The sequence below is a fragment of the Miniopterus schreibersii genome (genome assembly GCF_964146895.1).
Source record: "Miniopterus schreibersii genome assembly, chromosome: 19".
In the NCBI taxonomy this organism is placed as follows: domain Eukaryota; kingdom Metazoa; phylum Chordata; class Mammalia; order Chiroptera; family Miniopteridae; genus Miniopterus; species Miniopterus schreibersii.
In genome coordinates, this window is record NC_138119.1 from 32,760,381 (window position 1) to 32,775,353 (window position 14,973).

The 14,973-nt window shown below is 52.1% G+C and overlaps 1 protein-coding gene across 7 annotated transcripts; it reads right to left on the reverse strand.

Moving 5' to 3' along the window:
- Positions 1-1,617: 1,617 nt before the first annotated feature.
- On the reverse strand, positions 1,618-13,451 carry PRELP (proline and arginine rich end leucine rich repeat protein). Of its 7 annotated transcripts, none has more exons than XR_013997649.1 (4): positions 13,272-13,451; positions 5,647-6,626; positions 2,392-3,227; positions 1,618-2,111 (listed from the first exon to the last, which is right to left on the reverse strand). XR_013997649.1 is itself a non-coding variant. In XM_081120529.1 (4 exons), exons 2-3 carry the CDS (start codon positions 6,608-6,610, stop codon positions 3,052-3,054), a joined length of 1,140 nt encoding a protein of 379 aa, XP_080976655.1. In that variant the 5' UTR covers positions 6,611-6,626; positions 13,272-13,451; the 3' UTR covers positions 1,618-2,111; positions 3,036-3,051. The 7 variants fall into 7 exon arrangements, 6 of the variants coding, with proteins under 6 accessions (XP_080976655.1, XP_080976656.1, XP_080976652.1 ...); XM_081120529.1 differs by having other exon boundaries at positions 3,036-3,227; XM_081120530.1 differs by having other exon boundaries at positions 3,036-3,227; positions 5,647-6,766; positions 13,272-13,433.
- Between the last annotated feature and the right edge of the window lie 1,522 nt (positions 13,452-14,973).

Here is a 14,973-nt window from a genome sequence, read left to right on the forward strand (position 1 = left end):
GCACGCAGTTGATGTCTACTGAGGACTTGCAGAATGGAACGGAGGCAGGCGTTAGGAAGCAGGTGGGAGTGGGGCAGCATCTGGCAGTTTTCATCCTAAAGACGTAGGCTGGGAGGATCACAAGCCTACCTCTAGAACCTTCCATTTGGTGAGAGATTTAGGGGTACCCTCTTCTCGCCCTCCTGGGAACATCGGCACAGCCTGTGAACCTTCCAGATGAGGCGGCCGGCCCTGTGTTCTTGCCCTGATGTAGCTCTGCCATTGCTTTAGGTGTTTGCACGGCATCTCCTCGCCTAGTCTGGCAACTTCGCTTGGCCAGAAATGGTGTCTGTTTTGTGTCTTTCCGTATTTGGCTCAGTACTGAGCATTTGCGAGACTCTCAACAATTTGGCATCTGTGGGTTGCAAGTCCTGGGCCTTTGGGCTTCAAATGTTGCTGTCAGATTTCTGGTCTGACTCCAGGAATAATTTTTCATGAGAGTGATAAGTTTTATGGGGGAAATTCACCAAGAAAAGGCTTTGGATTTGTTTACTTCGAGTTTCTTAAGAATAAGACCCTTTCTCCACCCATCTTCTCATAGCAAGGGATGGGGGGGGGGCAGGAGGAAAGGGGCGGCAGGATGACTTTAGGGTGCTATTCTTGACCTGTTCACATTGTCAAGTTCAAACAGGATGTTTTTCGTGTGCTTGACTTCCTCTGCTGTGAAGCGTGCTGGAATGTGACAGTGTTCCACAGAGTGATGTCTTCCAGGAGAACAGCCATGTGGGCAGAGTACACATACACACCTACTTACACAGCTGCATGTGTCGATGCCAACAGCGCTGGCAGTTTATGGGATGCACATGTGCACGGAGGAGTGGGTTTCCTGAGACCCACGGGAAATCAGCACATTGTGTGTGTGTGTGGGGGGGGGTGCTGTAAAGTCAGTTTAACTCGAATCCTCTCTGCTTACAGCTGCAGGGAGCGATGAAGGGGTTGGACATTCTAGATGTGGCAAGGGGGTGAAAATGATTGTGTTGCTGCTGAAACAAACAAGTTTGGGCTTGTGGGAGCAGGGGAATGACCCCTCCCAGAGCCACAGGAGCTGTGCTCCCCGAGGCCTCCTCAGAGGGGCTGAGGTTGAAGGTGTCACTAAGGTGCAGAAGAGGCTTGTCCAGGCCAGAGCACCAGGTTGCTTACAGCCACAGTGCTATACTGACTTTGAGCAGGAGCCTTGGAGAAACCAGCTGCAGCTGGGAAGACGGAGGCAGTTTATGGGAGCAGGGAAGGAGGCTAGGATATAATGGCTCCATTTTCTGTAAATTAGCAAAAAAGATGAGAGAGTGTAATGGGAACTTCTTGAAGTTAGGGGTCGAGCTTAATACGACTTCCTAAACATCTCTGGACCTTTTCTAAACCCATCTTGAAGGGAGGCACCGTGCACTCTCATTTCTAGAACATCCTGCCGGCAGCGCCCCTAGAGGCAGTTCAGAGGAAGGCGAAGGTGAGTCAGACCCTGGGGCCCCGGGCTCCCTTGAGACCAGCCAAGCTGTACCTGGGGCAGGCAGGGAGGGTGGGAACTTTGGGGAAGGGACTGTCGAGACACAGAATAAATAACTGCAAGGGAAGGGGATAATATTTAGGACTTGTCTTGCATTTGAGCAAGGTCTGAAGGGTGGAGCCACAGAATGGAACATGAGTGCGAGAGGGGCCTTGAAGTGGTTTACAGATTGTGGGAGCTGAGAGCAGAAGGCCCGGCAAGTTGGGACAGCTGGGAACACACTACATCCTCGCCTGGGTTCCCGAAGGTTCCCACTGTTGCTCACCCATGATGGAATGAGCCTCCCGCCCCCTCTCCTCCTTCCCAGCTCAGGGCCACTATAGCTCTGTGCCCTTTAGGCCCCACAGGAGAGGAGACCATGCACATGGCCCCTGGCTCTTCAAGTTGGAAGTCCTTGATCTTGGAAAATCTCCCCCAGGGAGGTGAGGAGGAGGAGCCATCTGTGTCCTGTATCAGCCACCAGGTGTCACTGATGTGTCTGTTAGAGGGGAGGCCAATTTGCACACGTGGAAGAGGCTTCTGGTAGATTTCCAGGTGCCCACCCCTTCTTGTGGGTTTCTCAGGAACCTTTCTGGGGACAGAAAGGATTGGGTCATCCACACTGATAGAGAACAGATGGCAGGGCGGGGCTGGTGGCTCTGTGCCTCGGCTATGGACACTGTGTTCCCCAGGCATTAGGCCTCTCGTTCAGAGTGGCCTGGGGAGCTGCAGCACCCATTTGCATCCCCACGGACCTATCCCAGGCTCTGACTCCCCCCTTCTCTCCCTGGCTGATTCCTAGGTTCTGAGCCATTCCTGCTCTTCCTCTTGGAATAAAGAGGCCCAGTTAGGAGGGTGTGAGCTGCATTCACCTGGAGAAAGAGGCCCCAGCTCCCCGTGAAGACTAGGTCAGATGTCCTCGTGGGAGCCCTGACCCTCTGCCCTCCCTTGGCCATGCCCTTGCACTTCCTTTCTGGAGAACACAGCTTGGCAGAGAGCCAGCTTGAGGTCCTTTCTGGCAGAGAGACAGTTCAAGGTCCGGTGTCAGCAAACAGTTGGTGGAGCAGCAGTTTTGCAAGACAGATCCTTGGCCAATGGGACCTGGGTGCTTTGATGCTTTGGGGTGAGAGCTGCCCACGAAGGAGGAGTCTCCTGCAGGACTTTCTGAGCCTCACCTCAGGGCTGCCCCCGACCATTTTCTTGCTTCACCAGGACCGAGATCCAGATATCAGTCCAGGCCCAGACTTACCCAGGAGTGACAGGGGAGACAGGGAGAGAAGGGACTATAAAATCCTCAAACAGACATCTGTGCTTCTGGGCCAGAAGTTTAAGTATACAACAGGTGTCTTTGGGCTGGGTGGACCCAACCAAGGCCTGGGAAGTCACGATCTAGAAGCTTCCTGCCCCAGGAAAGTTGGGTAGGAAAGGCAAAGCTGGGAGAGTGACAGGGAGATAGAGAAAAAGAATGGTGAGCACAGCGCCCGGGCCACCAGCATTCAAGTGCCATCGAGGAGACCTGGGCAGAGCAAGGCCTAGATGACCACGGACTGCAGCAGGCGGAAGCACATCATGAGGTCCATCGGGATGGGCGGCTTCAGGTAGTTCCCATCCAGCCTCAGGTAGCGGAGGTGCGGCACGTTCTCCAGATCCGAGGAGAAGTCGTGGAAGGTGACCAGGTTGTTAGGGCAAATCTGGGTCCCGTTGATCTCTATGGAGAAAGGAGGGGAGAGGTGAGCAGGAGAGGAGGGCAGGGTCAGGACAGAGGGGCTGCAGGCAGAGGAGGAAGGAGAGGGTGGACGACTGAGGGCCAGGACTCTTGAGCTCTGGCCGGAATTGGCTGGCTTTAGGACTGTGCGATGGTGGGTGAGTCGACCCTTACCTCCAGGCCTGGTGTACTCATTGTAAAATGAGTTAAGTTGGAATTGATCCACAGTTGTTCTTAGAAATTCACTCAGAGGATTCATGGAGGAAGTAAGCCTTGAACCTTCAACGTTAGGTGGGATTATAGCAGGGGAGGCCTGGGGGATGGGCTTCGGATAGAGGAACCTATTTGAATAGAGTCTTGGAGGCCCGAAAGGCCATGAAGAATCTGGGAGTAGAAAGCAGCACAGTGTGATGAACCAGAGACTGAGCTGGAAAGGTGGGTTGTGGCTCAAAATTATGGTCGGCTTTCAAATATTTCACTAAGGGTTGGGGCTTGCTCTTCAGTCTGAGGAATGGTGCTGAGCAGGACTGTCATTTCGACAGGGATGGCAGGATGTGTGAACTATGGCAGCCTGGGGTGTGAAATTTGGAAGGGGTCTGTGATGAGGTTTATGTCACAGAAAGGTGAATCTAGCCTAGGCGTGGAGAGAGTGGGTGGGGTGAGATCTGGAGCTGGCAGGTGGATGTGGGGGTTTCCTGTGGCCTGGCTGGGAGGCGTGTGGGTGGACAGAAGATGGTCGCAGTAACTGAAACGGATGACAGGAAGGGAAGGGGGTCTGGGGAGGGCACGGGGCCCCGGAACACGCTGAGCCTGTTGATTCTGACTTGATTACTGATGGAAATCTGATGGCTTTTGAATGGAAAATGAGATTTCCTTTTCTCCTTCCCTCTTGTTGGATGACATCAGATGTGTCATCTTCTAAATGAATTTTCCTTCTCCCAAAGCCTTGCCTCATTTGTCACCTGTGGGGCCATTGCTTTTCTCTCTTCATCACTGGAGTGGCAGAAAGGGCCCTGACATAGATGGATTTTCTTATAGCCTTTGTCACTTTGGACTGTCACCTGACCATCCTGATGCTCAGTTCCCAGACCTGTGACATGGTGAGAGCGGCTGTGATTTTTCTGAGGGTGACCTCAGGAGGCTGGCTGTCCCAGCAGCCTGTTCCTGCACACCCGGGACAGACCTGTCCTGGGGGGTAATGTGTTGCCTCAGTTTACTCCCTGCAGGGTAAAATTAAACAGTTTCCCTTTTCCTGGGTTTGTTTCTTGCCAGATTTTGAAAAGTCCCTCTCACTCTGTGTAATTATCCCAGATGCGTAAACAAGCCTGTTCTCCCCACCACTTGTTTCAAGATGTAGAGACTTGACCATCTCTCCCATCCTTTGGCTCGGAAACAGGATTCCTATGATTATTTGGAGGGGGGGCACACCTCTTTCCCTTTGGTCCGCTTCATCCCTGCAGCTGCTGCATTCCTTGTGGGGGTATAGCCTGATTTTGTTCAATATTAATACTGTCTCCTTAGTTTCTAAACCTTTCAGCTGATGCTTGGTTCAGAGCTGACATATTTGATAGAAGCAAAATTGCGACTTCTAGTCTCTTCTTTTGGGCTGCAATTAATACCTTATAGCCCAGGACCCTGTAAATGCAGCTCAGGGAAGTTCTGCCTTAAGTGTACCGTCTGACATGACTAAATAGTCCAGCTTCCCAGATCGACCCAGAAAGCCCCCACCCCACCACCCCCTTGGCTGCTGCATTTTCACCTGTTGCAGACCCAGAATATACAGGGGTGGCAAAAGTTGGTTTACAGTTGTGAGTACATGAAACAGTTTATTCTTGTATTATTAATTAATTATTGTATTATTTATTATTATTATTAACCTCCTTTTGCCCTCCCCTGTATAGCTGCCTCTCTGCGTGTACCCTTTACAGATGCTTCACACCCAGGCACAGATTTGGGGGATGCTGCATCTCAGCGCTGCCAGTTCCTGCGGCTGATGGGCCTGGGACACTTCAGGGTGGGCGTTCAAATGTCACTGTCCTGTTTTTAGGAGAATGTCCAGGACTATAATCCATGCCTACCTTACCAACAGGCTTGGAGGGCAAAGAAGCTGGGGCTGATGAGAAGAGATGGAGGAAGAGAAGTGAGTGACCTCCAAGCATGGCACTTGGGGCACTGTGTCCACGTTAAACGCTTAAACCCCCACATCAGCTTCATGGGAGGCATTGTCACCATTCTCACTTTATAGAGAGGGCAAATATCTGCCCAAGGTCATGCAGACAGTGAGTGGTAAAGCCATGATTGGAAGTCCAGCGCCAAGCAGGGTGTGTTTTGCACCCCCCCGACCCTGAGGCTCTTGAGAAAGGGCTGCAGTGGTGAGTCCCCAGCCTCCCTCCCTGGGGCCTGGCCCTGCTCCCCCACTCACTCTCGATGCTGTTGTTGTTGAGGTACAGGTGCTCCAGCTTGCTGCTGATGGCAGGCACGTTGCTGATCTTGTTGTGTGACAGGTGGAGCACGAGCAGGTTGGAGATGTTGAAGGAGTTCTTGGGGAGCCCCCTGTCGGAAAGCTTGTTATAGTTAAGGCGAATGAAGGCAAGGTTGGGGAAGGCCTTGAAGTACCCGCTAGGGATTGTCTCGATCTTGTTGCTGTCCAGGTAGAGCTGGTGGATGGCTGTGGGGACCTTGGGTGGCATCTTTCGCAGGCCGTTGTGCGCCAGGTTGAGCTGCATGAGGCTTTTGAGGCCCCGGAAGGTGTCCGGCTTGAGGACGCTGTCACTCAGCTCGTTGTGCTGGAGGTCCAGCAGTAGCAGGTGCTCCAGCTTGCTGAAGGCACCGGGCGGGATCCTGGAGATCCTGTTCTGGCTCAGCCTCAGCTGCTCCAGGTTCCGGGGCAGGGCGGAGGGCACCTCTTCCAGCTGGTTCTTCTCCATGTAGAGGTACGCCAGGCTCGGCAGTTTGTCCAGCACCTTCTGGTCTATCTTGCGAATTCGGTTGTTATCCAGGTTGACCCACCTCAGGCCCGAGGCATTCTTGAAGGACTCCACCGGGAGCTCAGTTATGAAGTTGTTCTGGAGATAGAGGTAATGGATGCGGGGTGGGATGACAGGGACCTTTCTGAGGTTGCGGCTGTCACAGTAGAGGGCAGATGGGAAATCATAGGGGCAGTAGCATTCCCGGGGACAGTCAGGAAAGACAGACGGAGGGCCTGGCGGGAGGGGAGGAGGCAGGTCTGTAGGCTCCGAAGGCTCGTGGGGCTGAGGAAATCTGGGTGTGGGCCTGGGCCTGGGCCTGGGCCTGGGTCTGGGTCTTGGTCGTCTTGTTGGCTGACCTTTGGTCAAGGAGGCCAAGATGAGGAGGAGTGAGAGGAGCAAGGAGAGAGATGACCTCATGATCTGGGTGATGCACCTGCAGGGAGGAGATGCCGGAGGTCATTAGCCTGTTGGGCCTCAGCAATTGAAGGCCATGTCTTTGCAGTTCAGGTTGGCCAGGACGGGTTCCAGGGGAGCTGGGGGGACCAGTGGAAGCATTTCCTTGTTTGCCTGTACCTAGCAGGTGAGAAAGTAACAAGGGCTTGAGGGTCTGGATTCCCTGCCCAGAGGCCTAGCCACTCAATGCGTTCAGCCTGCTCTGAAGAGTGCGAGCCATCCTGGCAGAAAGCACACTGCGCTGTGAACCAGGAGTCCTGTGGCTTGCTCTCTAGCCCTCAGTCTCCCTGTTTGCAGCATGCGAAAATCATTCCTGTCCTTAAAAGAGGGACATTAGGATATATGAACTATAGAGTCCTGGACTGTTACAATCTGGAAGTGTCCTTAGAGATCACACGGCTCAGTAGTTTTCAAACAGTGGCCCGATTTCCCATTTCTATGGTGCCCTCTGAGGGAGGGAGACCAAGGGGATAACCCTGGGGAACCCAAAGCACTGTCTCTCAACCAAAGCATGCATTAGAAAAATAAAGTTGCACTGCTAATAATTGGTTTGAAATCCACCAACAAAGTGTAGACTCTACTGTGCATAAAAACTGAGTCCTGGAGGGAAGAAGTGGCTTGCCAAGGCCAGGAGGCAATTTGATAGCAGACTCAGGACAAAAGCCCAGGTCTCCTGCCTTCCAGTGTGGGGCTCGTGGAGGTCTTGGAAAGGAAGGAAAGTGCTTCAGACATGCGTGTGTTCCCCCTGCTAGTCCCTTATTCGTTGTGCTCAGCTCAGTGAACACTGGGCTTTGCCAGCAGGATACATACCAAGAGTTCTCCCCAGATGTGCAGGCTTCTGGGAATGTAAACAAGGACGGGCTCAAAAGCTGTGGGGAGACCACTTTCACTTTTGTGTCTGGTGTTGCAACTCTTTTTGTTTGTTTGTTTTAAAATATGTTTTTATTGATTTTAGAGAATGGAATGGAGAGGGAGAGAGTGATAGAAACGTTGATGAGAAATAAACATGAGAGAGAAACATTAATTGCCTCCCTCCTGCATGCCCCCCACTGGGGATCGAGCCCACAACCCTGGCATGTGCCCTGACTGGGAATCGAACCGGGAACCTCGTGAGCCACACCGGCTGGGCAGCATTGCTGCTCTTTTATATCCACTGGAGTTGGTGATGTTGAGGTATCAAGAAAAATTTCCTGCTAGCCTCAGTGACATAGCAGAATAGGTTGCTGGAGGATATTTTGGGGTTGCCCTTTCCATTGTCCCCAATGACCCCTCAGATAGTGGTTTTAATTAAATTAAGCTGGGGAAATAGCAATAGACCCAGGGTTGCAGACACATAGTGGCAGCTCCCACAGGCCTCTCCCCAGAGCCCTCATCCTATAGCACCCCCTCTGGTCTCCAGGCAGGGTGGTCATTCTCACATTGCTTCTCCTGGCCCCTCTAGCTGCTGCTTCCCAATTGTGGTGTCTACCCGCCCCCTGGGATCTGGGACAGCCTGGGGATGCAGGTTCTTGGGGTTCTCTGAGATAGATTGGACTGGAGTGTGTCCCCAGCTGTATCTAGACCCTGTGATCACTGCCTCTGTTCGGGCCACCGGCTCTCTTTCCTTAGAGCCCGCACCAGCTTAGACTCCTCCCTGAGTGACCGACTGACGCAGTGCTGGCTCCTTGCTGGCTTCTTGCTGGCTTTGCTCAAATGAAGACAATAGAAGCCCTGCACCAGCTGCTTAGTCCCCAGGCCAGGTGCTCAGAAGGAACTGAACATAAAAAAAAAAACACGGGAAAGAAGGCAGAGCCCAGCCCTCGAGCTTCGGAGGGAGTCTCCCACACTTTTCACACACACCTTTGACTTCCAGCCTGCACAGGCGCGTGCACACACACACACACACACATGCACGCATGCACTTCTCCTGTACCATACACATAGCAAACTCACATTTGCATGTATTCCCTGTGCATGTGTGAGCCCTTAGGTAGTACACTGAGTATGGGAAGGAAGGAGGAAAGGAGGGAGGGAGGGATGGCAGACAGACAGACACTAGAGGAAGGGAAGGGTAGTCAGCAGCCTCTGTTGCCCTCCACCTCCCTCTAAAGTGGTCTCTTCCCAGGCCAGTCACCCCAAGGGGTCCAGGAGGGCTATTTCCCTGGGCCTCCTGTCACAAAGGAACTTGCTATTATGTTCTTGGCTTTATCTACAGGTGAGGCTATAACAGTGTTGGGGACACACTGGAAGGATGGAAAAGACAGTCATCATAAAACTACACTTGGAGTCTTGTGGCCAGACCAACACCACTTGATGAACTATGAATTAATATTTTATAAGTCCTGTAATTTTCTTGAAAATAACACCATCATTTTGCATATCAATTTTAAGGGGGTCGTTAAAGCATTTCTATGCTAAAAACAAACATTTTTAAAAGCCCCGATTTTTGTGACCCTGAATTTTTTTGTTTTGGCATTCATTTATTGTCTTATCACCCAGAAACCTGAAATAAGCAAGCAATCCTCATGATGTGAGAAGCTCTGCCCCAGAGAGGCCCCCCAGTACTGGCTAGGGCTCCCTTTTCCCAGCATTGCCTTTGTCAGTAAAAGCCTCTGCCAGGTACCGGGCTCTGGCCTAGCAGGAAACGCTTGTCCAGAGCGTCTAGCAAAAGCCCACTCTGTGAAGCACAGTGACTCAGGCCTTTGCTCAGGGTGTTTCTTAGTAGCTCCAGGCCTGAGTAGCCCTGTCCTCACTGTCAGGAGTGACAGAATCGCAGGTCAGCCACAGTTCTACCTGGCAGACCAGCTTCCCACTCCTTCCATCCGAAAGGAACACAGGCTTTCCTCATCTCCATTTCCCTCCCAGGCCCCCAGGAACTTCTACGATCTGCCCACCAGTCCCTCTGACCCTTTTACATTCCAAACCTCTGGGGGCTGGCCAAGCTCCTCCCAGAGCATTCTCCCTGCCCATGCTTCTTTCTGGAGGAAATAGCGTTCATTTCTAAGGCTTTTCTCGTTGGGCAAGTCCCCTTCCAGCCGGAGCAGGACTGTCCCGAGGGAAGTCCTTACTGCACAGCTCTGGCAATGCACTGTGATGTCCCAAATCCCTGAAACCAGACCCTGTGTGACAGACTGGAAGTCCCTGAACTCCATGGGGAGTCATAGTTCCCCTCCCCAAAAGCCCACAGTCACACTTTTTTATGCTTCTGCCTTCCACTTCCAGAACCTTCTGTCCAATCATAAGCTCTCTCAGGGTGGGTCAGAAGTGTGTGTGATTTTTAAATTTCTGATGTTTTTGCAAGCACTTCTCCCTACCACTCAGCTTTTTGCTGGCTGCGCTCAGAGCTCAGCTGCTGAACGCCAGTTGACCACCGGTCATCCCTGGCCTCGGGCAGCCCTTCGCTAGCCCTGGCTCTCAACATGCTGCTGCTTCATGCGGGAACTGCAGTTGCTCTGCCCAACTCAAAATTCAACCTCTCCCTTTAAGAACACTTCCTAAGAGAGTCTGAAGCGTGGATTTCAGTTCCAGCACTGGAGATCTGGGCTTGAGTCCTGGCCCTGCCCCTCGCCCCAGGCCCCAGGCTCCACATCTGCCTGAGGATCAGATGAGGTTATGTACATGAAGGCGCGTCATAGCGCATAAGCTCTCCGCAAACGGCAGTTTAGTTTATTCATTGACTTGTTTATAAAAGAGCAGACTCTCTAGAGACTCTGCTAACCCTCATTTCTATTTAGCTCATGAATTCATTCATTTACAGTTCCAACACCCAGGCTGGTGCAATGTTTAGGCTCAGGGCAGGGCTAAGTTGAGGTCCACATGGGTTTGTCATGTCACTGGGAGAAAGTGTAAGGGTAATTGGCTCTGTGTGGAGAGTCGGGAATTGGGGTTGGCTGGGAGTGAGCTTGGGTGTGTCTCCTCGGGTTAAAGGATTACTCCACACCACTTACCGGCATCCTTTCTTTCTTGTCAGATTTCCCTATCTAGTTGGTCACCCCTAGACTTCCATGGCTAAACCCAGCCACCACCCTGCCCTGGAAAATAGGGTTGCCCCTGCCCCAGAGCCACACCCATGACATCGGCACGGCCCTCTTTCTCTGTTCCCACCTTTTTGTTCTAAACTGACTTCTGAAAGCCACCCTGAAGCCCAGGAGGGACTTGGAAGCCAGAAGAATCAGGAGGTCTCTGCCCATTTCTTAGCAGCGGAGTGAGGCAGGCCCACCCTGGTTGCCTGGGACCCTTCCAAGGCCGGTAAGCAGGGCCTGTGTGGTCCCGAGGCAACGAGAGGGCTGCCATGGGGACATGATGAACTCAACCCATCACTGATGCAGCTGCTGCTTTCCAGGGGTGCAGTCAGCACAGGGGTGAGCCTGACTGGGGCGGGGCGGGGCGGGGCGGGGCGCAAGCTAGCCAGGGGTGGAGGCTTCTCAGCCCGTCCACCACTACCTGGTGGCATGAACCTGCTCTCGGTCTCAGTTTCCTTACCTGGAAAAGGGGGATAACAAAATTGTCCCCGTCCCTGTATTCCTCACCCAGTTGTTGTCAGAAGCAAGGATGACAAGTAACTAAAATGCGCTGCAGATCAAAAGGTGCTAAAAATCAATGTAATGCTCTGGTGGAGAGACTTGCAGGTGGGTACTAGTTCGTGGATCCCACCCCCTCCGAGCTCTTTCACACAGAGCAACTTCCTCTGGCTGGGAGCGTGTGAAACCACACTGGGGTCTCAGAACCAACTAATTGGGGAGACTATAGAATCCCCCAACCACCTGGACCACTCACTCTGCCCTCTAATTCACCCCCCCCGCCCCCGCCACACCTCCTGCAGCAGGTGAAAGGATGCTGGTGAGGGAAGGCACAAAAGTAGCTGTGGAGTCCCATTGTGACCCATGATTTCCTCTCCCAACTTTTCACATCTGGCTTTTTTTTGCCCCTTCCAGCCTTGAAATGCTTCCCTCACATGCCCAATAAATGAGGCTGCCCACTGGGCAGAGCTTGTTGTCCAGCCCAGCTTCTGTGGGAGGCCATCAGAACAGATAGCTATCAGCAGAAGGAGAGGGGCTCTGGAAGGGATGGGGGGAAGCCCAGCGCAGTGCCTCAGGGGGCTCAGGGCAGGCTGATCAGCAGGTGAGAGGAAGCAGAAGCTTTTTGGAGCTATCTTGGGAGAACTTTTTTTCCAGAATGTTCCTCCATGATATGGCTGCAGGTGCTTGCAAGAAGGACAGAGGGGGAGAGCTCACAGGAGATCTTTCCCGTTCTCTCAGCACCAGCTCCCCACAAGAAGGTGGCCCATTTGGGACACCCTGGAGCTCCTTCATTTGACAGTCCTTGTCCAGGAAACCATGACGCCCTCTGCCCAGCTAACACTGCCAGGAGCCCTGGGCTCTTCCATCCCAGCACAGGTCCCCCTCAGGTCCCTGATTCAGGTTCTCAAGCCCTGGCTGACCATCTCTATTACAACAATGACAGATTCTTGGGTCTCTATTCAGTAGGTCTGGAGCAAGGGGTCCAGACTTCTATATTTTCAGTAAGCCCCCCCAATCCCCTCTCCCTGCTTCCAGATGATTGTGAAGATTGACTGTGTCTGGAGGCCCTGATCTAGCCCACCCTTGCGTGCCTTGGGACAACACCCTCTTTGTAGAGATGGTCAGGGGTCACCTATTTAGAAACAAGCCCCATTCAGTTCCCCCTCCAGTTCCCCTCTGTGACTCATTAAGAAATTACTATCTTTTTTCTCTGCCATGAGGACTCCCTGCCAACCTGGGATAATTTTGAAATGAAATAGCTTTAAAGAGATATTTTTTCTGGCTGCCTGCAGAAAAACGAACTGCCTCCTGAGCTGGGGATCAGGACCTCCAAGGATCAGAAGCTGGATTCTTTCTTCTCTCTCTTTCCAAAAGCCAGTGGCTTGGACCAGTGAGACCGAGAAATGCGGAGCTACTGGGAAGGTTCCGTGAAGGTTGGAAAGCCACTTTTTTCTCCCTCCTACACAATTAGGTTGTAAAGAACGAAGAAATCCTTCCAACCCCTGCTCATGTTTGTGTCCGCCTGCTCTGCCTAGACTCAGCACACAGGATTTCCTTTGGCTCTGCCACCTCAGTGGGAAGACACACTTTCTCTTTGCTCTTATGGCTGGAGAGGCGTGTGAGAGGGTGAGAGGCAAGATGCAGTGTGCGTGCATGTGTCTGTGCATGTGCGTGTGTGTATCTAGCCCTGCATGTCACATGCAGTCAGAAAGTGCAGGTGAATGGGCAGAAGCCTGTGTGCGTGCCTGTGTTTGTGTAGAATGAAAGTGCAGCCTCTGTGTAATGTGTGTGTGCCTGTGACAGTGGGTGACAATATGTGAGAGGTGCAGAGAACTGGGTCCTTCATTCTGGTTTCTATGGAAATGCCTATTATCTGTAAAAATACTGTGTGCACCATAACTCACTGCTGCAACGTCTCTACCCAGAAAGCTTGAATTTGCAGCCAGCAAATACACAGGTAGAGGGTGGAGAAGCAGGGAGGAAGACTAGCTTGAGCTCGTTTGAGAGGAGACAAAGGTGGAAGGAAGGAAGAAGGAGACAGAGATTAGGATAACCTAGGCTGGACAGAGCAGGAGGACACTCGCTGGAGGAAGGAGGCTTCCTACCCATCTCCCGGCCGGGCTTACCTGCACACACCTGCCTCTGCTCTCAGCTCTGGGTTAGTCCCCGGCAAGGCTCCCTCTGCTTCCTCCCCCACCCTTCGGTGGAGCTGTGGCAGCTGAGAGCCAGCTAGGAGTTCTGATCTCCCAGTGATGTGAGTGTGCTCGTGTTTGCCTGACTTTTCTTCTACCAGATCCTATTGGGGTGGGGAGGTTAGGTTAGAGGGAGGGACAGGCAGATTGTAGGGAGGGAGGGGAGGAGGGAGGGAGGAGAGAAGAGAGGGAGGGAGCTTGGGAAAGGAGGAATGACAACAATAAAGTCTTTATTTGGCAGCCAAAACTCCCAAAGACTTCATCCACACATCATGCCCACTAACAAACTCATTTTTAATAACATTTCCTTCTGCTGCTGCTGCTTCTGGGGGAAGATTGTTTGACCCATGTTTGGAAAACAAGCCAAAATAACAGAGGAAAAGACATGAAAAGCAAACTCTGTGTGGGCCAGAGCTGGATGGCTGGGTCCATACCAGCCTGTTTATCCCTCCTCCTAACAACTGCCGTGCTTCCCATTGCTCCCCTGGTGTTAAATTCCCAAACCAGTGAGGGGTATGTGACATTTTTTCTCACAATCCTTTCCTAAGTCATCTTCTTTAGGAGGCTGCTAAGGAAGAGGGGCCTCCCTGTGCAGTGAGCTGGCACAGGAGATAGCCTTGGTTTGGCTGCAAGAAGACCAGAGAGGGAAAAGTCTGACCTGGAGTCACACAGCAAAGTAAGACAGAATTAAGATTTGATATCAGACCTAAAGTCACTGTCCCTAACCCAAGTGGACAATGTCAATATCTTCTTTCACCTTCCCCATCTGTATCACACTCAGGAGAGATTTAGGGGCTGTATGAGAATCACACAAAGAAATGGAGAAATCCAAATGTCTGTCCCCTGTCCTGTCATCCCAGAAGACCCATTCAAGTCAGACTATTACCTCAAACAATTTTCTCAATTAAAACATGGCAGCACACTTGCAGTTAAGAAGCAGCCCATCAAAACTTCCTGCCACCCCCTGTTGACTACTTAGAAACTTCAACAGTGCTCTATGGAGAGCTCCATGGTAGCAGGACTCCTGCCACCCCTCCCAATCTGGGGTAGAGGAAAGAACATTAAACTCAGGGCCAGCAGCCCTGGACTATAATATTTACAAGCTATATAATCTTAGACAAGTCACTTAATCATGTGGAGCCTCAGTCTCCTTACCTATGAAATGGGGATAATACCTGCCTCACAGGGTTGGGAGATGATATATGTGAGAGCACTTTATAAACAGGGAAGATATTAGGATTAGGGGTGAGTATGGTGAACACTAGTCAGTCTAAGAAACAGAAGGAGAAAGAAAACCCCTACCTTCTTTCCCCACCTTGCTTCCCCCCAAAGCATGAGCTCTCCACGCCGACTGGGGGGGGTCTTCCTGGAAGGCAGTGCAACCCTCGCTAGAGTCACACGTGCCTGAATGTGCTAAGCTGCTCATGCACTTTACTTTCCATCCCAATGAAATATGTCCCCTTCTGCATACTGAGGTCATCAACCCTGGATTTGCTTGTTTCCCTTAGTGGGTGGGTGGTAAGAAAGGTGAGCAAGATACAATAATGTCAGGGGGGATGGGCAAGAGGCAGGGTAGAAGGGGCTAGACAGGGTGCGGGCGGTGTGACTTGACTCTATTTTTATGAGGCCCCTCCAA

Bases quoted from the DNA above. Each gene is read 5' to 3' on its own strand.
- PRELP (XM_081120529.1), bottom strand. From the start codon at position 6,610: ATGAGGTCATCTCTCTCCTTGCTCCTCTCACTCCTCCTCATCTTGGCC. The intron at 3,228-5,646 runs GTGAGTGGGGGA...CTTTCTCCATAG, and splicing joins CAACAACAACAGCATCGAGA to AGATCAACGGGACCCAGATT.